We start from the raw sequence: 24,514 nt of genomic DNA, 5'->3' as shown, positions 1-24,514 counted from the left end.
AGGGTACAAGGGCACTCAGCCAAGGAAGCCTGGATCCCACAGTCCAGATCTCTGAAAAGCCCTTAGCAGGCACAGGACGCACCCTTGAACCTAAATCTCTAAGGACCATGTCTCGGTGTCAAATGGCAGATGTGTCACCCTCTCCTGAGGAACAGAGAGAATGAGGAAGGTGGCTAAGTGGCATCTGTGCACGTGGCATTGTGATGCAGCCCGTAGATTGTCCCTCAAGCTCAGCTAGAGTCCTGTCTGTTGCCCTGTAAATCTTTTGCCTACCGCCCCCAGGCAGCCCACATTTCTTCCTACCAGGATGACTCCCATGGAATGTTTCCCCAGAGCCTTTGCTTCCCAAATCCCTGGAAGCCTCCTCCCCTAGAGCATATTTCCGAGAATTTTATCCATGGATTTCACACTTTTTTACACCCTCTCTGGTGTCTCCGCAGTTCATGCTTAAATTCTGAGCCCCTGAACCAAGCCTACAGTGTAAAGGTCCCGACCGCCACATGGGGTTGAGAGCAGATCTGTGCCTGCGGACATTTTCATGTGCTGATAGAGCCTGCCAGAGGGTGACAGAGCTGCTTATCCAAAAATCTCCCTTCCCTTTAATCTGCCAGCCTGGGCAGGTGCTGTGCCATTGGTAGGTTGCCTGAGCGGTAGGAAAGGTGGGAATCCTTTTCCATGTGGACCAGGAGCCACTGGGAGGAGAATGAGCTATCATTAAGTAACTGCCCTATCATTAGGTAGCACCCTAAGGTGGCCACTGGCCTGGGAAGGTTCCCTAATGGGCTCTGCCTGGGAGGTAAAGTCAGCAGGCTCCCAGTAGAACATGAGCACGGCTTGCGGTTGTCATGTGCTGCTAGGAAAGTGGGCGCTTCCGCCTTTCATCAACGTTGCTTCAGCTTCAACACCACAGAAGAGACAAATGGGCTCTCCAGGGGTTCTCGGGGCACACAAAGCCAGTGGATAAGGCAGAGTGGCTCCTGGAGACCACGGCGCTGGTCACTGCCTCCAGATTACTGTGTCACCTTGAGGGAGCTTGACTTTCTGTGTCACAGACCCCGCTGTGTTGTCACACCTGCAAAGGCATGGCATCAGACAGGCTCATCCTATGTCGCAGATGTCCTGATTTGCCTTTCTTTGACTCAGGGTTGAGTTGGATATTTGTACATGTAATTTTTAATGCCTCTGTGACCCCCTCACCGATGAGCACAGCAAAATTTGCTTGGAAATCTTCCTCTGCCAAGCTGTTTCTATTTTTGCCATGTGGTTTGCTGTTCTCAATCTCAGCAGTGACAACTTCAAAGCGTATTCAGACAACCCTGTGACACATCCTCAGTCACATCCTTCCTGCCCCGGCTGGGGAGACAGCACTGCTATGCCCTTTACCCTTTCTCCTGCCTATGTTCTGGGTGCCTATGCCATGTGAAACCAGGAGTGCCACTGACCACTACCTACTTCCGAGCAGGTTTCTCCCCTTCTCGAACCTCAGCATCCCTAATAATGTGACATTTCTAGTATTTCCCCATATCACAATGCTGGCTTCTCACAGGCAGTGTCTTGAGGGAGGAAAAAAATCCTCTTTCCTTCTCTTGCAGTGACAGAAAACCACCTCCCTACCCCCAGCCCCCAGATCAGAAGAACCTGCTGGGAAGATAAATCCACACCCTACAACATGGTCAATTTTTAGAATTTTACTTTGATTAAAACAACGTTAGAAATAGCACCATGTAATTTTAATATTAATGCTAACATATTTCATTCTGTCCAAGTGTATTTTCTCATGCTTTGAGAAGCAGAGGTTAAAAGCTTGGGCTCACCAGGCAGACAGGCTGCCACCTTGGACAGGTTTCTTAGCCCCATCCCTCAGTTTCCCCATCTTTCATGTAAGTAGGGATAGTAATGATAACTTAGAAAATAATTTTGAGAATTTTTGAAAGTGGCACCCAGCACGTAGTGAGGTCCAGTAACAGCAGTAAGGTGTGCTTCGTGGAATCTGATGAACACAGCTTTATAGCAGTTGACAGGATCCCCAAGGTCTTGGAGTCTTCACTCAGGGACATTTTTGACAGGAAGAAGGAGAACAAATTGAGCCATAGACAGGTCCAAGGGCAGCTGGTGGGGTCCAGCAACACTTGAATGTTGATATCTTGCCTCAGGTTGCCTCCTTTTCAGTCTGTGCCAACTCATGGGTGTTTAGGATCAGCAATTTTCAGCCTGAGGGGTTAGGGAAGAGGCCATAGGAGCCATGGAGTAGCCACTGTGAGGCAAAGACAAACAGTGTGATCTACTGAAATAGGGACATGGAACCTCTTCAGCACAAGGTATATTTTTGTGTGGGTCACAGTCCACAAAATTTGAAAAACACTGGGTTAGAGCATGGGCCTCTGTGGCATGAGGACTGAAGCTCAAATCCTGACTCCTGAAGTTGTTGGGAGTTTTCAGGCCCTAAATGAAGTTGAGGAATTACAGTGAAGAAGATAGCGGCCGTGGAGGGATGGTGGTGATGATGCTGGTGATGATGGTGGTATAGAAGAGCTGACACATCCTCCGTGTACCAGGCACTGTGCTAGATACTGACTACTGGCCCCTCTGGTCCTCACTACAACTACCTGAGGAGGGTGCTTTATGAGACGGTGTTGTCATTAGTTCTGTTTTGCAGAAGGGAAGACTAAGGCACAGAGAAGCTAAGCGCTGAGCCCAATGTCATAAAGTCCTGACCTTTAGTCTGTATCTAAACTGCAGTGCCGTATGGTTTCACTAGTAGGCGTTCACAAGTCTAAGCTGTTTCCATCTTTAAGGGGCAAAGCTAGACTAAGTCTCTGCCCCTGAAAGCATCAGTGAGCCACGCACTCACTCTGTGCTACTGGGAGTAGGGGCGCAGCGGCACAGAGGCCCGCGGAGTCTTACCTAATCTCCAGCTTGCCTGGGGAATATGAAAGGGGACGGTCCCAAATGGCTTTAGGCAGGCACCAGAGAGAGGGAAAATGAAAACCATGTTAAAGATAAATCGAGCCGTTCTTAAAAGTTAGAAAGTAGACTTAATTAGGACCAGCCTTCCCCATCCAAAACCACAAAAGTTAAAATGGGAAAATATTTCCAGAAATGCCCATTATGTGTTGTTAAAAAATATGAAGAGTAAAATATATGTTTTATTTTATATATGCCTCCAGCTAAAAATTGTGCCTTAACTCTCTCTCTCTCTCTCTCTCTCTCTCTCTCATAGAAGATGGGAATGCAAATCCAAATCTAGAAGCCCCAAAACGAATTTAAGTTGCTTGCAGGTGGGACAGTTTTCTATCAGCCAGATCTTACTCAAACTCCTCAAAGGAGAAAAAGAAGGAACGGGAGACAGAATTAAGGCACCAGCTAGCAAGGAGGCTTTCCTGATGGGCTGTGGCATGTCAGCGTTTGTTCATATTCCATTAAATGGCCTTTCCTGCCGTAGACCCTTGGTGCCCGTGACGGCACATCTTTCATCACTGTGTCTGCTGTCCTCCTCTGAACTCGTGGAAGGGCCACACATAATTAGATGAGGCCAACTGGGGTGGGGGAGGAGAGTCAGGCTCACTGTTCCTGGCTGGGACCTCTAAAAATCAGAGACAGGGTCACCCCTGTTCACTGCCCTGTCAGCAAGGCAATTAATTGGCCAGCGATTCTCCGCAGGCATCGGAAGATGATTCATGTTACAAAAAAATAATCCTCCTCTTCTACATGTTCAGCCCTTTCTTTAAAAAACTACTGGGTGGTAGTAAATATCGTTAACTTGATTATCTTTGGAAAAATCCCTTCTTCACAAATCGGTACCCTTTTGGAGCATACGACTTTGCGCCGGAGACATTCTTGCTTCTTGAGTGTTTTAGTGATTGCTGAGAGTTCGCTCTCCGATTCCTCATCAGCATGGTGCAGGCTGTTTTGTTGTTCTTGTTGTCCTGAGGTTATAGGAGCACTCCAGGTCAGAGGCGGAAGTCCTCTGTGTGCTGTTGTTAGCCTGTCCCCCGTTGTGCAAGAGCAGCCGGGCGTTTGTTTGTTGGAAGTTCTGTCCTACAGGTCTGAGTGCAGCAGGCAGATGCGGCTTGGACCTCACAGAGCTCTGCAGCTTGCAGGCGACAATGTTGCTGCTTCACTCTGGCCTCCGATGTGCTCTCAGTCGAGCATGGAGGTATCCAGGTAACCTGGGGACTGACCAGGGAAGGATTAACACACACATTCTCTTTTATCCTTGCAGTTAAGAAACGCCATGGTGAATCGAAAAACCGGGAAGTTTTCCATGGAAGTGAAGAAGACGGTGGACAAAGGGGTACATTTTTTCTCAAACATTCTTGCCGCTTAATTTAAAACAAACCTCTATGAAAAATTAGTTTTGAGAGCTCTATCTGGAATAAATATCTTTCACTGAGATCATTTTCCTCTTGTCTTTACTTATCTCAAACAAGATTCATGTAGTACTGTTAACCTGATCACAGTGTGTCCATTTATTTTTATTGATTTCTGCAAACGTCACCTAGCAGACTAACCATGTTTTCTTTTCTCTACGACTTTTTTTTTTCAATCTAGAAACGGGTTTTGGTGATGACAAATGACTACTATTATACAGACATCAAGGGTACTCCTTTCAGGTAGAGCTGACCATAATACATGGACATTCCATCAGACCCATCAGTGTGTTTGTACAAAGGTGCTGAGGCTCTCAAAGCTGGCCATCTGAGGAGAAAACCCACCCTGCCGAAAGGCTGGAAAGAGTGAGGAAGGGGCTTTTCCCAGGCTGCTTTTGTCTGTGCTTTCCTGAAGGGGGAAGATGGTTCAGGCTCACCTAGGAGAATTCGCTTCATCCGCCCTGGCTTTCAACCTCATTGCTGTAAAGCCACAGAGCTCTGGGGATTCCCCCGAGGCATGGAGACTGGCTCAGAGGGTGACCTGGTCCTTAACCATCTAACTTGCTGCCTCCTTGGTTCCATTTCACCTTTTATTTCATGACCAAAAACAACAACAAAAGAAAAAAAAATCCTTCCCACTTGGAGGTAGCACTGCACCCTTCCGGTTGTACTTCTGTCTGATTCCTCCGAGCTGTCCTCCTGTGCTTGTGTGCCTTGGAGTCCTGTTGTTTTTCTTTGTCACCATCTTGAAAAATGGTTTTGCCTCATTGCCTGCTTTCAGATGCGCATGTAGCCTTCTAAAAGTCCCTGCTACTGTTGACTTCGTGTTGTAACGTGCATTTTGTGAAAGAAAAAAAAATTTTGTTTCACTAGGGCCATTTCCTGTTCCTGAACTGGTGTCTCCCAGAGCTAAGGAAAGAGTTTCCAGACTATAGATTAAGCCAAAAATAGATTCTAGCATCATCGCCATCTACTGCCAAGGATCACAGGCGGGTTCCATGTGGAACCAGGAGTAATCAAGAAACACATGAGCTGCTAAGTGGGTTTGCCAGATGAAGAGACTGCATTTTAAAACATAGTCTCTTACTTTAGACAAAAACAGAAAGGGGATTAAATCAAGCCAAGGAGAGTGTGGGGAGCCTATTAGACCAGGGAGAGGCTTGAACCAAAAAGCTTGTGCATGAAAATAGGGTGGCATGCAAGGGGGAGTGGAATGGGCCAGTTTAGCTCTTGGGAATGGGCCAGCTTGCCCTAGTCCCAGAGTCTAGGGTGCAGAAGGCCCCATCGTCAGTCACATGCAGGGCAGAGGTGTGAGGTGGGACTTAGGAGCAGGGCCTCGGAAGGGACTCCAAGGCAAGGGCTTGCTGGCTGTGCAAGCTGTTTGCTGCTAGAAAACACGGGGACAGCCAATTGCTGCTGGCATTTCCAATCAGAAATTACTTTGAAGCAGCTGCTTAAGCCTAAGAGAAACCAACACCCACTATAATCAGTGAGGTTTTGAAAGTAAACTGTTAGAAAGATTGTTTATAGAACATGAAATGAAAATGTGAAAATGGAAAATTAAAAAGAAATGTTAGCCCACGAGCCTGTCGCAGTCCATGCCATAGACTTCAAGGTCTGCCTTGTCTCTCTGCACAGTTTAGGTGTGGCGCTCTCCAGAGGCCATGGAAAGTATTTCTTCCGAGGAAACGTGACCATCGAGGAAGGTAAAGTGTGGCCCTGACTCATCTTGCCTGCGCTGGGAGGAAGGACCTGAGGCAGCTAGCAGTTCCCTGAACTCATTGGCTGTCCACCCCTCTACCAGTCCCTTGGGCATTTGACTAACATAACTGCCCACTGCCCGTGATGTCTCTCATGTTTTTCCTGGGTTTCAGAATGATGGGAACCCCAACTAGTGGCCTTTGCTATGACTGCATTTATAGTCTACTATAATCCACAAAGTTGTCAAGGCAACTCATAAGAATGATTCACCAGGAGTATTCTTTTCACACATAAAATTGGGCAGCAGGAGAAGTACAAATTAAAAACTCAATCTCAGGGAGGAAAACACTGGAGCAAATACCTGGAAGCCAATGTCTTTTGGGGTACAGCCTTGCATTTCCCTGGTGTCCCCTGGTAGCAAGCACAGGTGCACAGCATTCCCTATGCAGAGGTCATGTCACAGCTCCCTAAATTGTACAGCGAAGTCACCCACGTGCTGTCCCTTTCATCTCCCGGCAACTCACTAGTCCAGAAGTACACTAGTATCACCAGTCCAGAGGGAAGGGTAGACATGGCCTCTGAAAGGTGGTCCTCCCCAAGTGGTCCAAAGCAAATCACATGCCCAAGCTGCACATTACACTTTGTGTCTTCATGGACAGAGAGTTGGACCTGACCGGAGGTATCTTCTGGATACACACAGGCAGGACAAGAGGAACACTGTGATTGGTTCTAAGCCAAATTTTAATTGCTTAGGGATGGTTACAGATGACTGTGGTGGACTTGCCTAGGCTGAGTGCCCCATGGCTCTCTCAGTAGATGGAACAGGGCATGAAGAATGAAAGCAGTGGTCCCTGAGGAGCCTGTTTCAGTAGGTGGCCTTCTGGTTTCCTGCTGATTGTCCTGACATTGTTTCACCAGCGTAGGTTTTGTTTCCCAGTAGACTGTGTGATCTTACGGGACAGAGTAGAGGGACATAGAGTGGACTGAGAAAACCCAGTGTTTATCCATCCTGGTGCCAAGTGTGTGGGCTTCTCTCTAGAGACGCACAGGAGAATACAGGTAGCCCTATGATTTGGACAAGACACTTCTGGAAATTCTCTTAGAGATATTTAACTTCCAGAATTTTCTGGCTCTGGACTGTGTGTGGTTTCTGTGAACATCATTGGCCATAAAGGAAGAAAATTCATGTCTAAGACATCTGAGGTCAAGCCGAGGAACAACTTAATGGTCAGACCAACACAGTGAGAGGTCAGACCGACACAGTGAGAGGTCAGAGATGGACTATCTGCTTCTAATCTGTCTGTCCTTTGAGTGAATCCTCCCCACATGGGCCTGTCCCTCCCTCCCTTTCTGCGTGCACATGCTCTCTCTCACTGTCCCCTATCCACAGTTGTTTTGCATTGTCTTTTGGATCATTTTTTGGTCACTATCTTTGTATGCTCCACAGCTGTCAGGGTAAGCAGTCACACAGAGAGAATTTCAGAGCTAACTATAATCTCCATGCAAGAAATTAGTTTGAGTCCTCAGCAAGGGGGAGAGGGACTGGTTACCCACACAGATGAGGTCAGATCTTCCTCTCCCTGTTGGTCCCGTATAAATAAAACAACTCACAATCTTGCCAATTTTGCTGAGTAATAGAGCCTAGGAAAGCTGCTTCCCCTTAGGCTAACTAATAGAGGGTATTGTCATCTCTAAGAACCATGGTATGATTATTCTCTTATGTTCTTGGAAAAGGAAGGAGTTCTTTGAAGATAGCCACCGTACTTCTTCGGGTTCTTCAGTAGAGGCTGCATCCCTACTGTGGTGGATCTCCAACTGGAGGTCAGCTTGTAACACCCAGCTGAGCTGAACTAGTGTGGCACTGGGTGTGGGAGGCCCACCTGAGGTTTGTTGCCATCAGCAGAAGAGGCAGACCTGAGCAGCTGTGGGGAGGCTGTTAGGGAAGCTGTCTGGAGAATCTGTTGCAGCTGTGGGGCGCTCCTGGTTCTTTTGGGCTGTCCTGCTGGAGGACCTGGTCATACTGGCATTCCTGGTGAGCTTGGTTGTTCTTGTCAGAGGAGGAGCTCAGGACCTTGTCACTGAAGATGGCTGCGGTTCACGTTGGGGAGCTCTGGTCCTCACTTTGAGCATTGCTTCCTGGCTTCAGGGGGGAAGATGGTGCACTGCTCAGATTCCTAGAGAAGCTCCTGGGGTTGACTTTCCTGATAAGTAAGAGCTTGGTTGTTCTCATCCTTGGAGGAGCTCGGGACTTCACTGTTGCTAAGGACAGTTGTACTTTTGAGGGGAGCTCTGGTGCTTACCTTGAGCTTGCTTCCTGGCTACATTGAAGACCACTCGGCCTGCTAGCACAGATCCTTCATCCCACTGACATGCACTTTCTAGCTTCTACCATGAGACAGGTCTGCATGAGAGCTGTCATGGGCTCAAGGCCTCCAGTTAGACTTGTGGGAGGCATTGTTATGGGCTCTAAGTTTTCAGCTGGGCTCATGCAGGATATTAGAATCCAAGCCCTCAGCTGGGTTCTTTGGTCTTTAGTGCATAGATGTATTTCCTGCACTCTTTGTATATGATTCTTTGGGTGATTTATTATAAAACAATCTTATACAACGTGTCTTGTATTGTATTGTTCCCCTTACATAAGCCCAAACTCCAACACCTACAGACTGGAGGGACTTCCTATGTTCCTGGACATGCGAGATAATACAGGTAGCCTTTGCTCAGAAGCAAAAGAAGCCATTACTGTGGCTGAAGGTATGGGCTGGAGTTCTGCCTGCTCAAACTATGTCCCTTCTGACTCTCCTTTGACTTGCTTATGTCTTTCATATGTGTTGTACCCAATCACTGTTTAATCAGCTATAGCTGTGCCACTAATGGCAGCGCTATCAGTTCTCAGAAGATGTGATTTTGGGTTAGAAGAACTCGAATTAGAGATGGAGGGAACTAAAGGACAATTACACATCCTTGGGTGCCTGGGAAGCCAAAGAAACAATAGAAAAGCATCTTCCTTCCGAGTCCCACCTGTAGGGCCTAGGAAATAGAGCCTCAGAGGGCTTCGTGGGTAACTTACCCTAGAACAAAAATGGGATGGACACTTGGAACTCCATATTCTAGAAAGATACAGCCCACTCCACCACTGTCTTAGGGCCTCTGCATTTTCTACTTTCACAGTAGCCATCTTTCCTGCTGTCTCCAGGACCCTTCTCTAGTCTTCTTCAGGTCTTTGTTTAAAAATTCACATTCTGTGACTGCCATGTTGGAAGGGAAACACTCTCTGAAAACTTCCTGTCCTTTGCCTCTCCTTGTCCTTGTTCCATGCTCTGATCCTTCATAGCCTGCACTGCTAAGTGATGGGCTATTTATTTATTTATTTATTTCTTTGGTGGAACCGGGGAGTGAACTCATGTCCTTGCACTTGCCAGCCAAGCGCTTATTCTACTGAGCCATCTCCCCAGCCCCAGTGATGGGCTATTTAAATGTCAGTGATACCTACTAATCTCTCTTCTGTCACTGGAAATGAATATATTAAGGCACTGATTTTTATTTGATTCGCTGCTGTGTTCTCAAGGCCTAGATTAGTACCTGGCATATAGCAAATGCTCAGTAAAAATGCTGAAAGAGCTAAGGATTGCAGAGAAGGCTAGAAGAAGGGAAGGAGAGGAGGAAAAGGAAGAGGGAGATAGGAAAGGAAGGAATAAGAAAGCTTGCTTGGATGGATAGATTATCATAGGATTAATCACTATCCCTTGTAGAGATGTGCAGTGTTATCTCTGTTGTATAGGTGATCAACTCAGATGATAGGACTTTTCCAAGGTTTTTCAGTCAGTGCTATTGGAGCCATCGTTCAATGTAGTATATCCCCCACTTCAAGCAGGACTGTGGGGCAAGTCTAGTCTTTTGCTGTTTATTTCATGCCTTTATTTGAGGAGGAAATTGGGGATCTGAGGACAGTGAGGTATTACTGATCATCAGGAAAGTGACTTTCTGAAACAGGCCATCAAAGTGCCCATAAGCATTATTCAGAAGTGTATGCCTGTTCATTGAAGTCAAGAAACCTAAGATGCCAGTGAAAAGAGTGACTTTGCAGAGTGGCTGGGCCTCTTTTGTTCTGCTATAATGGATTACCTAAGGCTGGCTCATTTATAAAGAAAATAACTTTCATTTAGCTCACCGTGTGGAAGGCTGAACATCTGAAATTGGGTGACCCCAATGGGACAGCCTCTCATGAGGCTATTCTAGCTGTGTCCTAACATGGCAGAGAAGTAGAAAGGAAAATTACCACATGCAGAGGAGACACATGTGCAAGTGAAGAACAAGAAGGCAGGGGGAGGCCAGACTTATTCTTTTATAGCAATCCAGTCCTATGGGAGTCAACCCTATTCTGTGAGAAGGATATCGCTCCCTTCTAATGACCTAAGTGCTTTCCACGAGGTCCCACATCTTAAAGACCCACTACCACCCAGTATCCTCAAATCGCTCACCAAACTCCCAGCCCATGCCTTTGGGGAATGAGCCATGACCACACCAAAGCACACAGCCAACGTAGTGTAGAGATTCTGTAAAATCTCCCAGAGCCCTTGCAAGCCCACCTCCCCTAGCTGCCTTACTAGACAGATGGCCCACTGACTAAGGATCCAGAACAACTAGTAATGCTTGCTAGTCAAAAACAGCTCAGCACTGACAATTTCATACTATTCACCCTAGAATTCACCTTCACAACTATCCATCAGTTGGGGATTATTATCACTCTGGTTTTGAACACGAAGACATTGACATTTAGAAAAGAAAAGTAACACCTGCTAATATCACAAGAGTTAAGCGGCAAAGCCCAAGTCCCCACTCAGACTACAGGGGCTCCAGGATCACTGCTTGCAGCTTTGTTAGGTGCCCCCCAAGGGACTCATGGATGTGTCATTTATTCCCAGAGATTAACATTTTCATGGGGATCCAGGGTGGCAATATAAGGCTGAGTAAGGCAGCAGTGCTGGTAGAGGGAGGTGGAGATGGAGAGGAAGGTGTCTGAAGAGAGAATTTGTGCCCTTTGTCTGAAGCTCTCTTCGGGGGCTGTTCCCTTGGGACCCATGTCCACCCACCTCACATCTATACCCTAGAATATCTGAGGCACACGGGAAGCTGAGAGGGAACAATGCTAACCGTTAACCCCTTCTCCTTGACCTCCAGGCCTGCATGACTTAGAACACCCCGACGTGTCCCTGGCAGATGAATGGTAAGGTGTCAACAGCCCGTTGTCGGTGCTGTTGCCTTCTCTGAGCTTTAGTCGGTGGGATCCTGAGTCTCGCTTTCCGATGCCATCAATGTTCACATGCTCTCGTTTTGGGCTCTGCCGTGTTCTTAGGTCTTACTGCAACACCGACCTGCACCCCGAGCACCGTCATCTGTCTCAATTGGAAGCCATTAAGCTCTACCTCAAAGGCAAAGAGCCTCTGCTGCAGTGTGAGTGTGCCGCCAGGAGCATGCTGTGTGAGCGTGGGGCTCAGGGGTGGGGGACTGAGAACCATTTCTGCCTCGGTTGTCAAGCAAAGCTCTGAGTTGGCAGAGACTGTCAGTCCCATAATGTTCAGCTCCACAACGGCTTCCCACAGCAACGAGAGGAAGAACATGAGCTAGCCAAACCCTTCCAGTCTCTAACCTTGGTTTAAATCTTTGCCTTGGATTTGCACTCCTACTAAACCATTTGGTCAAGCATCTGGATAGGACAAAAGTGGTACGGGGGGGAGGGACTAGAATATTTACCCTGAGGACTGGCCAGATAGCTCAGCAGACTAAAGTGCCTGTTTAGGCAGATGCAGGGACTGGAGTTCGGTTCCCGGCATGCCGTGCTAGCCCCGCCCTGAGGGCATACTGAGACAGCAATTGAGACTGGACATGGTGGCGCATATCTGTAATCCCAGATCTTGGGAGGCTGTAAACAGGAGTATCACTATGAGTCTGATCTGTGTAGTGAGACCCTGTAGACCCTGTCCTAAATAAAATTAAAAAATAAAATAATAAAATAAAATATTTGCTCATCCAACTCCCTTATTTTATAATTGAGAAACCTAGGGCTGGAATAGGTTCATCTCATACAAAGCCCAAGTCTCCAGGCTGGGGGAGAACCTGCTTCTCCGAGAATGGAGTTAGCACAGGCACCTGTTGTGGCTCCCGCTCCTGTATGTGCCACTTTCTTTTCTCCACCTGTGGGACCCCTGGGGGAGCTCAGCGGGTAAGAAATGTCCTGAGGCAGAGCTGAGAGGTGGGGACAGCAGGCTGGATACTTCTCCAACGCAGGGCATCTCATCTACTGTTAAAGGCAGTTCTAAGGGCCTAGTCTGGGGAGGAGGAAATTTGCTAGAGCTGGGCCTGACACCTGCACCTCCCCCTAATCGACATCCCTTACTCAGTGATATCAAAGGCGCCTGGCTTGTGTGACCTTAGGGACTGGCCCAGGAGCAATCCCGTGGGAGGTGCAAGGAGCTTGTGTGCATCTGCGACATGACACCTCCACGGAATGGGCTTCCTTTTGAGCATGAGCTTTGGTGGGGAAGGAACAAAAACCCTCATCAGATGAGCCCGGCGTTTCATTTTCTTTGACTTTTGAATGCTATATGTATTATAATGGAGAAAATGTGAAGCACCTATTGTAGTTTTCCTGCAGCTTACTATGTTGCCTTATTCACTTGAGGTACTTGTAAGGGATAAAATAGTACAGATAATATTGACGTTTCTGCCTACCCCTGCCAGGTCCAGCTCCTACCCAGAGAGAATGACCATTCTGATTCTTCCCATTGTTCTCTTGTGTTTTATGTTACTAATACATAGATAGGCATCCATAAACAGCATGTAACATTATTTCCAACATAATAGTTGAATTATATAGGACAGATTGGACATCTCTAATCCCAAACCTGAAATCAAAAATGGCCCCAATCTGAAACTTCTGAGTGGTACCATGAGGCCAGGAGCGAAAATATCCATACTGTGAAACTTCATCTCATGTACAGAAGTGGTTGAAATGCCTCATGAAATTACATCCTGGCAGTGTGTGAAGTGTATAGTAACCTCATATTCAGACTTGGGTCCTTCCCCAAGATAATCTCATTCCATGTATGTAATTATTCCCAAGCCTCCAGGACTGAAAATTCTGAAACACTTCTGGTTCCAAGCATTTTAGATAAAGGATGTTAACCTGTTTATATAAAGCATAATCCATGTATTAATACATATAATGTTACAATCACAGGTACACTTGTATTCATCCATCAAAGTTTTGGACTTTGTGTTGGTCATTTATTTCAATTACATTTGTTTGAATTACTTCATAGAATTTCACTGCATAAGTGTGTCTTAATTCATGCAGTTTTGATTCAAGTTTTCACTTTTTAGCAAAGTGCCTTGGTCATTTTTGCTCCTGGCCAAGGTGAAGTCTGGTGTACACCAGGAGAAGAATAATCATCCTCAGAGAGAGTAGAGAGCTTTAGGAAGCTCTTAGACTCAGGCTCTCTCCCCTGTTCCCATTATGTGGCCCTTTCCCCAGAGTTTCCAGGAATTGTAGGGATAGAGACAGATAGTCCTCTTTAAAATTAAAACTTTTCTTTAGACAGGGCCTTGCTATGTAGTTTGGGCTGGTCTTGAACTCATTATGTAACCCAGGCTGATCTCGCACTCCCAGTGGTCCTCCTGCCTCAGCCTCCTGAGTGCTGGGATCACAGGGTTGTGCCACCACACCTTGGGGGAAAACAATTCTTAAATGGTCACAAGGGTCGTTATAGCCATTGGGTCGTCTGATAGCCATCTGAGAGCAGGACAGGGAAGCTGTGCAGGTGGTCCTAGAGAGATGGCCATGACAAAAACTAACTTTCTGAAGAGTGCTGGCTTCCAGGCCCCAGGTCTGAAACTCAGTGTGCTGGGCCATGGCATGAACTGCAGAAGGCCACAGAAAACTGGAGTAAGGGACACCCAAAGCTCTGGATTTCCCGTCCTGTCATTCAAGGCCTTGGGAGCCCTGCACTACGTGCATATCAGGTGTCAGACTGCTGCGTATTTTCTGGCTGGTGGGAGGTTAACACATAAAGCAACATATGGATAGCAACGTAACAGATACTACAAAAATGAGCTGGTGAGCCCTTCTTTGGGGCCTAGCCTAATCCGTCTTCTCTTCCGTCCTTCTCACCAGGTGATAAAGAGTTGATCCAAGAAGTCCTTTTTGATGCTGTGGTGAGTGCCCCTATTGAAGCATACTGGACCAGCCTGGCCCTCAACAAATCTGAGTAAGTGGTTGCATGTGTCCCCCCTTCCCTGGCCACTTCCGCACTCACATGCCAAAATATGGTTATGGTTTAAAGAACTAAACTGCGTTAGGAGCTTGGTGTTAAAGTTCTTTAATTTTCCCCAAAGCTCCAAACCACAAGAGTTAGAGTAGATTAGCAGTGTGGGCTTGGACAGCAAGCTCCTGGGTTTGACATGTAATTTGTTTGAGTTTCAGCATTACATGAAATTCGGTACGCAGAGGTAGGGTGACACTTCCGAGGGAGACAGCGGCGGAAGGAACGTTTTGTTTCCTGCTTGCCACAGCTTTCTCCCTTTTACAGGCTTGAGGGAACTTGGGATCCCAGCCAGGCTGGGCTGTGAGGAGAACAGGGAAGGGAGAGATTTGCCCCTGTGGTTTTATTTGTAAGGTGGAGGGTGGGGGAAGAGAGAAGAAGCCAATGGAAGTTGATGTCAGAGACTAACTAGAGAACTTCCACAGCAGATTGTTTTTAACTATTATTTTAAATGAGCTATTAGAGAACTGAAATTTTAAATCATGCCTTTTGGCTTATACTCTCATGAGATATATCACTTGGTTCTCCTCTTAAGTTTCTTCATTTTAGTATCTTCCTTTCTGGCCTATCTCTCATTCTGTTCTCTTTTCCATTCATTCATTCGTCATTCATTCATTCAAGTATTGAGTACATTAAGCCAAGTGCTGATGAAGTGGAAGTAACATGGACAGATGGAGCCCTTATCTTTATGGATGGCCGTCCTTGCCCTTATCTCTATGATATGTAGTATGCTGCTAGATTGTTAAAAATTGTACTAGCCACTCTGAAGAAAAAGTAAGGACACATAGACTATAATAAAACTGAGAGAAGAGGGGAGACTAGATTGTAATAAGACCTAGAGAAAAGAGGAGGGAGCCCCAGCTCAAAGCTGAACAGCATGTGCAGAGGCCCTGAGCTCTTGGCACATGGCCAGGAGTGAGAGGTCAATATAGATGAAATGAAGAGGGCAGGAGGGTATTCGCTGGAGATGAACGTGCAGAGGGACAAAGTGGATCTAGACCTTGAAAGTCAGTTTAGTAAAGATTACAGATTTTAGGGCCGGCCAAATAGGTCAGTGGATTAAAGCGCCTGCAAGCAGTTACAGGGCCTGGGGGTTCAATTCCCAGGCCTGCTGTGCTGACCCCATCCCCAGGGCATGCTGAGATGGCAACTGAGACTGGGTGTGGTGGTTTGCACCTGTAATCCCAGCTCTTGGGAGGCTGTAAACAGGTGGATCACTATGAGTCTCATCTAGTAGTGAGACACTGAACACCCTGTAGACCCTTCCCTAAAATACAAAAAAAGAAAAAAAAATTGCAGATTTTAAACTCAGAGTTATTGAAAGCTGTTAAGAAAGGGTGATGGGGCTGGGGAGCTAGCTCAGCAATCTAAGCACCTGCCTGGCAAGCACAGGGCCCAGGTTTGATAACCGGTACTGCATGCCATGCGGGCCCTCAAACTGAGCATGGTGGTGTACACCTGTAATCCCAGCACTAGGGAGTCTGAGTTGCGTAGCAAGACCCTGGACCAAATACATGAATAAAGAAATGATTTTAAAAAAGAACAAAAGGGTACTGTATGAGATTTGCAGCTTTTAAGAAGTATCTCTCCTGCTATATGGAGACCACAGTATCATGGGCAAAGATGATAGTATAGGCTCCTAGGCATTGCAAATGCTCTGCCACTTGTCACCAGCAGGGGGAAGAGACAGAAGAGGTGTACATGTGGTCCGCTTAGAAGCGGGACTCCAGGACAAGATGCTGAGTCTGTCTGTGTGAGGGCTGAGTGATGGAGCTGCCAGGGTCATTCCCAGGCTAACATCATGCACACCAGGGCAGGGGCTCTAACTTGGACATTGGAGAGGAAGCACCAGAGCCTTGGGGAGAGGAGGCTGCTAACTTGGCTAGAGTTGCTTCTGGACATGAAGCATAAGACAGCTGGAAGTCTCTGAGGTGGAGCTGTCAGGGAGGCAGATGTCTGTAGACCCAAGGAGAGCCTGCGATTATCATTCTGTTTCGGGGTGACCTGCTTACCCCCCCCCCCGGAGTCTTGTTCCCAGGGAGGTTGAGAAGGAATCAAAGCCCTGCCTGGGACTCTTGCTGTCAGAAATATGGAAATGCTTCTTTTCTTTTTAAAGAGAATTTTTAAAAAGTTAAAAGAAAACCCACAGAAGCAGTACAGAATTTTACTAAGCAAAATGATAGGAATTCAGGCCGGCCAAATAGCTCAGCAGATTATGCACCTGCAAGCAGGCACAGGGGTCAGGGGTTCAATCCCAGGCCTACCGTGCTGGCCCTGCCCCCAGGGTGCACGGAGACAGCAATTGAGACTGTGTGGTGGCACTCGCCTGTAATCCCAGCTCTTGGGAGGCTATAAATAGGTGAATCACTATTTGGACACTACTAGAGTCCAGTCTAGTAGCGAGAGCCTGAACACCCTGTAGACCCTTCCCTAAAATACAAAAAAAAAAAAAAAAAAAAAAAAAAAAGTGAGAGAGAGAAATTCCACAATTGTTATATTGCATATGGTTGTCTTCAAATTAGTCATTCAGATTTTCAGATATTAGCATGCAAAATTAGTCAAAAATTATAAAAAATTTAAAAGAAGAGGGGGAAAAAATTGACTGCTCCTTTCAGTAGACCAGCAGTACAGTTGTTCAGACTATCCTATGCATGTACATATGTATTTCTTTTCCCCTTCTTTCTTTTTTCCTTTCCCTCATCCCAGTTGTTCCTTCCCTTTGAACAGTGTCTTTCCCCTCACAGTATCTTTTGTACCTTTCAGATTTTATTTCTTCTTTCAGGTTCTTACACTAGGGAGACAATACGATGTTCACACGTGCGGGTCTGATTTATTTCACTAATGAGTATGTTCTCTAGTTGCATCCATTTACATATAAAAGCCTTGAGTTTATCTTGTTTATAACTGAGTAATGCTTATTGTTTAAAAATACCACATCATTTTTCTCTGTTCCTCAGTTGATGGGCATTTGGGTTGTTACCAAGATTTAGCTAGGACCAACATTCTCTTGAAATTCACAATCTTGGGTGGAGATTACTGATTCATCCCTGACACACGTTAAGGCTTCCTAAAACAGTGGCTTGCTTTGTAGTCCTCATGTGTAACTAGTTGGACCACCTGGCTTTGCAACTTGGTGCACACTACAATCAGAAACCAATGCATTGTGTTGGTTTTTATGCATCTCTTAAATATTTAAAAGTGGTTGTGGCTGCCTTGACGAAGACAGTAAAGGATCTTGTGCTGAAGATGGCAGGGAGAGTTCTTTGGCTGATATTGTTACTATATCTCAGACAAGGAAGAAAACCCAGGAATTGGCATTATCTTTGAACTTCTAGTGTTAGAATAAAATTATGTCTGTGGGAAAATGGCCTTTATAGCTTTGAAAGAAGAAATACATGACACGGATCTTGTAACGAACACACTTGAATATAAAATTTGCTTTGGAAGTAGACATGTTATATTGTATACATTTCTGATTTGTTATTTGCCATAAGACTCTTTGTAAAAGTTCTAGGTGTGACATCCTACAGGGCCATTTGAAGAGATCATTCTTTTCCTCGTCTCTTTGGGGTTGGCAGTGAGGATAAGGGCTGGTAGATGTTATAAGTCTGTACCACCCAATTCTCTGGAAATATATTCCACACATTCCAACTGTGTGGAAGTCCAGCCTGTAGAGTCTTTCAGACTTGTTCGCTGGCCCAGGTGCTTTTTCAGCTGCACAGAAGATTCTTACAACAGTGTCAGAAACTAGAATAGAGCCTGGTGACATTGAGGCCCGAAAACTTTTTTTTAAATTCCTTTTTATGTAGTCAACAACTTCTGACATTGCCAGTCCTACAGATAACCCACTATTATGGACTACTGGACTATATTAGATTATTTTGCTGAATGCACCTACATTATTTAAATGGCAATGGAATACCCATCTCTGACAAAACTAAACAAAAAAAGGGGATACAAATGAAGGACCATTTTGTATCTGTATATACAAAATAGGATAGAAATACAGCTACTTTCTCTTAATTAAATGAGAAGAAACATTTTTACTAATAGTGTTTGGACAGGATATCATGTCTGCATCTTGTACTATGAATAACCACTAAGAAGACAACAATATGCAATGTGTTAATTATTGAAACTGTCCTACTAATCGGTTTTGAAATTGTCTCATTGCTATTTGTTTCTCAATAAAGTTAATTAAAAAAAGAGAAAAAAGCATTACAAAAGATACAAAATTTCATTAAACAAAGTAATAGGAATTCAACAAGGGTCACTGTATTGCCCAAAGCTCTCTTCTCCCATGTCATTCTCATCCTCAGCCAGCTCTCTGGACTTGCCTGCACGTGGGCATAAAGGTGAAGATACGTCTGTGGCTGCAGATGCATTCTTCCCATGCTGTTTTTTGTTCATTCCTCCAGAACATATTACCATGGAAACTCTCGAGTGGGGTGTGAGTTTGTAATGTGCGTGTGGTACACGTATGTGCAGAGGTATGTGTGTGTGTGTGTGTGTGTGTGTGTCTATGAGTGTGTCAGTGTATGGATGTGTTTCTCTGATTTCTTTGGAAGTTCAGGTTTCAAAGCTACTAGTTTGTAAAGTATTCTCTGCATCTTGAAATGCAAAAGCCATTATCTGCTTACTGTCTAGAAGCATCCCCTGATGTCTGCTGTTCTGTTTCAGGAACTCTGACAAGGGCGTTGAGGTCGCTTTCCTTGGCACTCGCACGGGACTCTCAAGAATCAACCTGTTTGTGGGGGCCGAGCAGCTCACCAATCAGTAAGTAGGAGGGCTCCTCTGCAGGGGCCCAGGGAGCTTCTGAGATGGAAAATTCAAAAGGAAGCTTAGTTTATTGCTTCAGTCCCCCACCACTAGAAACAAAGTTCAGGCCACCCCAGGCTTGCAGAGAATTTCTATGTGTCTGCTTGCTGATTGGCCCTTGCCCAGCCCTTTTTTCTTGTGCTTGTTGGCTTTTCTCTGTTGTCCTGCAGTGCTCATTTCTGGGGAGTCATTTTAGGCTTGCAACATGATGGAGCTTCTGGGAGAGAAGTCAGAGGGAGGAGGAGCTGGTCTCTGACACACAGCTCCGGGAAGCTCAGCTGCTGGGCAGCCGTGCTGAGGAATTCTTGCCTGTGCCTCTCCATCTGTTGGTTATTTGTTTGTTTATGTTTTCTTCAACCTCTGTGCCTCTGTGCTTAGCCTGGCAACTGGAGAACTGTATACGCCAGTGGTGGACAGTGTGGAGGTGCAGGAGTTGGTTATGCATCCTTGCACTGCCAAAGAGAAGCCGAGGGACCCTAGGCTCAGGCTGACCGAGTCCAGCACCCTAGTGCTCCTTAGGCCATGACCAGCCCCTGTACCTTCAGAGAGCTAGGCCCTCATCAAGCGGGAATCTTTTCTGAGCCCACTTATAAATTCCATTTTTTTCTTTGATAAGTATATATGATTGGGCTAGGGACAAATGGGACTTGAGCCCAAAACCTTGAGTGTGTTTGCATGAGAGTAGGTGAGTTTAGATGTCACCAGGAAACCCTCTACACCTTGAGGTTCAGGGCACCATGGATGAAGAACCAAACCCCAGGGTGGTCATTAATTTGTGAGAGGTTGAATTACCCAGGGCCCAAGGAGGAAATGTTTCCTGCTCCAGGAACCCTAGTTCAGCAGTGCTGCTTGGCCCTTACATGAGGTGTTGACACCAACCAGAGGACCTTACAAAGAAGACTGCTGACGGGCAGATGGATCAAGTTTAAAAAAAAAAAAAAAAATTTCACATTGGATCTTACGTAATACTGACACATCCTGGTAGACTTATTGTTCCCATTTTGTATATGAGAAAATGAGGAGTTAGAGAGTCAGCTACTCACCCAAGATCACTCATCTTTGCTTCTAACCTAGACCTGCCTTACATGATACTACACTACAGTAGTCCCTTGGATCCAGAAGCAAGCTGAATCTTTCCCTTTGAGGAGTGTCCTTGGTCTTCTGTAGAATCAGATGTCTCCTCTCACCTTCCTCCTGAGTCACTGCTTAGTAGGTGCAGGCATATTGAAGTTTCCAATCCAAGTTTCTGGCCCTTTCTCATTAATGCCAGAGCTAGAGATCAAGCACTTGGCTCACACCTGCTTCTCTGGATACAGCATTCCAGGCCTCCCTAGACTCTGTGTGTTGCCACCAGTCCAAGTGAGGACCCTTTCATACCTTCTGATCGAGCTCTCAACCCACCTGCCAAGACTGAAGAAAGCCCCAGAAGCACCCTAAACTGCTACATGGCTCTTACCTGTGGTTATGGGCATCTCACTACAATGGAGGCCCAACATAAGGCCACACAGGCCTCCAGCTGAGCTGTGGCTGTGTCCCTGGCACAGTGTGGCTGAGAATCCTTCGAGGGTTGGGAGGCACAGGCCCAGCTCCAGTTGTCCGATGGCAGGGTTTCAGGTCTAAAAACTGTGAAAATCAAAATGTCAATGTTTATCATATCTGGTGATTTTCACATCCGGAAATATCACCGCTGACTTCAACAGTTCCCAGAAGAGCCTGTCTTTGTCACTGAGCCTGGAAGTCACAGCATTTTGAGTCACACGGGAGACAGTGTGGCTTCGCAATCTTTTGAATCCTGAGTCAGCTTTCAAAAAATTTCAAAAAGGTTTTGGAGAGGATTCTTGGTTATGGTCAGTAAACAAATGTAGGCAGCTCGGATATGATATCATCCATTTCTGATCGGCCTTGGCTAGCAGCCCAAAAATCGAAGGCAGCATTAGCACAGTGGAGCAGTCACATAGGCTGGTAGCCACACTGCTGAGAGAGTCTGAGGGAACTGGAAAATACTGTCTAGAAGAGGTCTAGGAGGTTGTTTTAAATACTTCAGGAGCTCCTGTCTAGATATAAGACTTGATTTATCTTGTGATCAGTAAGCATACATCTGAGTGCCTGCTGAGTGCCTGACTCTGGGCATGTTGGAAAGCATAATACTTCTACCTTTTTAATTTTTTTTAATGGAACCAGGGATGGAACTCAGGTCCTTGCACTTGCCAGGCAAGCGCTTATTCATACTGAGCCACCTTCTTGACCCTAACATTTCTACCTTAAGAGAAGACTTGGCCATGCTAGTGTACCTTAAAGGGAGACAGCTTCCAGAGCTGTCTAAGAACTTGGAGACTGGCCTCTACTGAAGTTGGTTTCCTGTCAAAGCAGTGGGCTGTGCTATACTCCTATAGAGATCAAGAGAGTGCTAGTTGGCCATAACCTAAAACTAGAGGAGACGTCCTGAGTCAAATGCAAAGTTTAGAAGACCAAATAGTCATAACTCTATATAAATATGTATCTCCATGGTCCATATGGTCAGACACCAAGCTGCAAATGGCCATATTGAAAATGGTGCCATTTCTGGTCCAAGTGATGACCTTTACCCTCAGCTACACATTGTCTCCTGATGGGTCGCCCTTTGTGTAAGATCTCTGCAGAGTGTGGACTAGGCAGGTAGCCACTGCATTCCCTGAGTTGTACCATTATGGCCAAAGTAAAGTGCTGAGGTACCAGAGTAAGTACGGCTCCCTGGAGCTAAATGAAATCAACAAACATTGACTGTGATTCCAGCTTAGTACCTCCCTCTTGTCCAGAAGGAGTATATCACATCTTCAGCAAGTGTCTGGATAGCACACACCCTGTATAGTATTCTTATGTAGGTATACATCCCTGTTATAAAGCGTAATTCATGAACTACGCAGAGAGGCAATTAACAATAATCACCAATAATGGGTAGAACAATTACAATAATAAAACTGATGTGTCCATTCTTCTTGTGATAGTGGAAAATGATGTGATACTTTCATAGTGAGATGAAGTGAGGTCCATGCTGTGGTCACTGTTGTATAGCTATTCTGTGCAGGTTACTTAAATGCAAGCACTTGATCCTATCACCAATGGTATGACAACAAATAACTAAGTTCTTAATGGGGAGGCAGCATATATGGCATGGACACACTGGACCAAGGGAAGATTCCCTTCCACAGGGAGATGATATAAAACAACAAGTTTTCATCCCCATACTCACAGAGGTGCACAATTTCTAATGTATAGTAACCAAGTGAATTTTTTGTTCCCTGTAGTTTTCCATTTAAGATTTTTAAACCATGGTTGATCACCAGTAGTTTCTCATTTCTATCAGTAAAAACATTTTCAGAAAGCAAAGCTATAGGAGAGACTACTATACTTTTAATGTTCTGCGGAGGGGAGGATGAATGTTAGCAAAGCTGCTACCCACAGAGGTCTCGGGAGGCTTGGAAAGGCATGTGGTAATTGCAGATAAGAAACAGAAAGCGGAAAGCTGGGGACTCAGGTTGGGACAGGAATTTATACTCCGTAGATTCATGTGCACATGAAATTTAAAGTGCATCTCATAATTTACCTTTCAAAATTATTAAGAACATGGATTTTTCATGTCCTTACCACACATTGTAAAAAGGTAAGTAGTCAGGTGATATATATGTGAACTACCTGGATTGTTTCTTTCTGCAATGTATACACAGACCAAAACATCACATGGTACCCTGTAAGTTCTACACAACAGTCATTTCTCCACTAAACATAAGTGAGTAATATTTTTAAAAGAAGATGAACACGACTTTGAGAAGAACATATGGGGAGGAGAATGCCAGGGGCCTTCTGGCTACAGGTGAGGGAGAGCCAGTGACCAAAAGGGAAGGAGTCCTCAAAGGGTAGGAAGCAGTCCTCTATCCCTAGAGCGCAGAGTTGAGGGGTGAAAGATGCACGGGTCCTGATGTGGCCTGCTCTCAGATCGCGCAAGCTTTTCCTAGGACGAGGGGTTTACCGCTAACTCCACTGGGAAACGCTGCTTTGCCTCCGTGGAATCCGTCCTCCAGAGCTTCACAAAGATAAGCTTTGAGCAGTGCGGGGTACAGACATAATGTGGCCTCAGATCCCCTCCGGGATGAAAACGGCAAGTTGGGCTCCTCAAGCCAACGCTGGTTTCACCTGGCGGAAGTTATTAGCTATACTGTTTGCCCTGGTTGAGCTGAGTGGTGTGGTGCTTTTCTTGTTTGTTTTCAGGGACTTCTTGAAAGCTGGAGACAAAGAGAACATTTTTAATGCAGACCATTTCCCTCTCTGGTACCGAAGAGCAGCCGAGCAGATTCCAGGGAGCTTCGTCTACTCCATCCCTTTCAGCACAGGTGGGCGTCGCTGTTGGAAGCAAGGCGGGCCTGCTGCTCTGCGCATGCACACGGTGCACAGCGAGGGGGCATTGCCTGAATCCACAGGGGAGCCAAGTTCCACTGAGTTAATGCTATGTACTGGGCCAATCCTGAACCCGCTCCACACGAAGAACAGTCCCATGTCAAATAAAGGTTTTACTTACCGAGGCCTTATGAAGGTCATTTCAGGAAGCGGACCTGATATTTTTCACTGTGTGGAATTTGAATCCATACTCTGAGTTGGTTTGTTATTGTGGTTTGTTATTATGGCCTTACTTTGGAGCAAGTTCAGACATTTTTACTGGACTCTTCAGCAAATCTTATCATTTCAAGGTTCGTGCTCCTTATCTGGACAAAACTGGTCCCAATTAATTTGCACCAGCAAGGCCAAGGACTTGGTGTAGGCTCTCTGCTGCAGAGACAAGGAGAGCGGCACAGTTGCTGATTTTTCCAATTCTAAGATGCTATGATATGAGAGAATTAAGGGCTGGCCAGATAGCTCAGTGGATTAAAGCGCCTGCAAGCAGGCTCCGGGGCTGAAGTTTCGATCCCCAGGCCTGCCATGCCAGCCTCTCCCCTGGGGTCTGCTGAGACTGCAGTTGAGCCTGGGTGTGGTAGTGCACGCCTGTAATCCCAACTCTTGGGAGGCTGTAAACAGGCACATCAGTACGAGTCCAATCTAGTGGTGAGACCCTGAACACCCTATAGACCCTTTCCTAAAATAAAGAAAGAAAATTAAAGTCATGTTCCTCCAACAAAGAGCAGAGTGCTGGCTTATTTCAACCAGTTTTGTTTTAAAAATTTTTATTAGTACATGTTCTCAGGACATAAGCCATTCCTTATGTGGTGTCGGTCTGTATATGCGACACATTTTAATTCCTCTCTTCATCTCCCCTCCATCTCTTGACCCCTTTCCCAT

At 45.9% G+C, this 24,514-nt stretch overlaps 1 protein-coding gene across 2 annotated transcripts in view; it reads left to right on the top strand.

The window, feature by feature from the left end:
• Cacna2d3 (calcium voltage-gated channel auxiliary subunit alpha2delta 3) overlaps nucleotides 1-24,514 on the top strand; it is a 954,216-nt gene that overhangs the window by 747,134 nt on the left and 182,568 nt on the right. For both annotated transcript variants that reach the window (XR_002821195.1, XM_023715780.1), the window contains exons 18-25: nucleotides 4,223-4,294; nucleotides 4,552-4,613; nucleotides 6,009-6,076; nucleotides 11,250-11,295; nucleotides 11,425-11,522; nucleotides 14,242-14,335; nucleotides 19,070-19,165; nucleotides 23,453-23,574. Coding sequence is in view for 1 of the 2 variants with exons in the window: in XM_023715780.1 (XP_023571548.1) it covers nucleotides 4,223-4,294; nucleotides 4,552-4,613; nucleotides 6,009-6,076; nucleotides 11,250-11,295; nucleotides 11,425-11,522; nucleotides 14,242-14,335; nucleotides 19,070-19,165; nucleotides 23,453-23,574 (658 nt within the window). In the remaining variant the exon portion in view is untranslated. The remainder of the gene's footprint in view (nucleotides 1-4,222; nucleotides 4,295-4,551; nucleotides 4,614-6,008; nucleotides 6,077-11,249; nucleotides 11,296-11,424; nucleotides 11,523-14,241; nucleotides 14,336-19,069; nucleotides 19,166-23,452; nucleotides 23,575-24,514) is intronic.

Source organism: Octodon degus, unplaced genomic scaffold (genome assembly GCF_000260255.1).
Source record: "Octodon degus isolate 3935 unplaced genomic scaffold, OctDeg1.0 scaffold00043, whole genome shotgun sequence".
Taxonomy (NCBI): Eukaryota; Metazoa; Chordata; class Mammalia; order Rodentia; family Octodontidae; genus Octodon; species Octodon degus.
The sequence above is the reverse complement of the archived record's forward strand: the minus strand, read 5'-3'. Positions and strand labels throughout refer to the sequence as shown.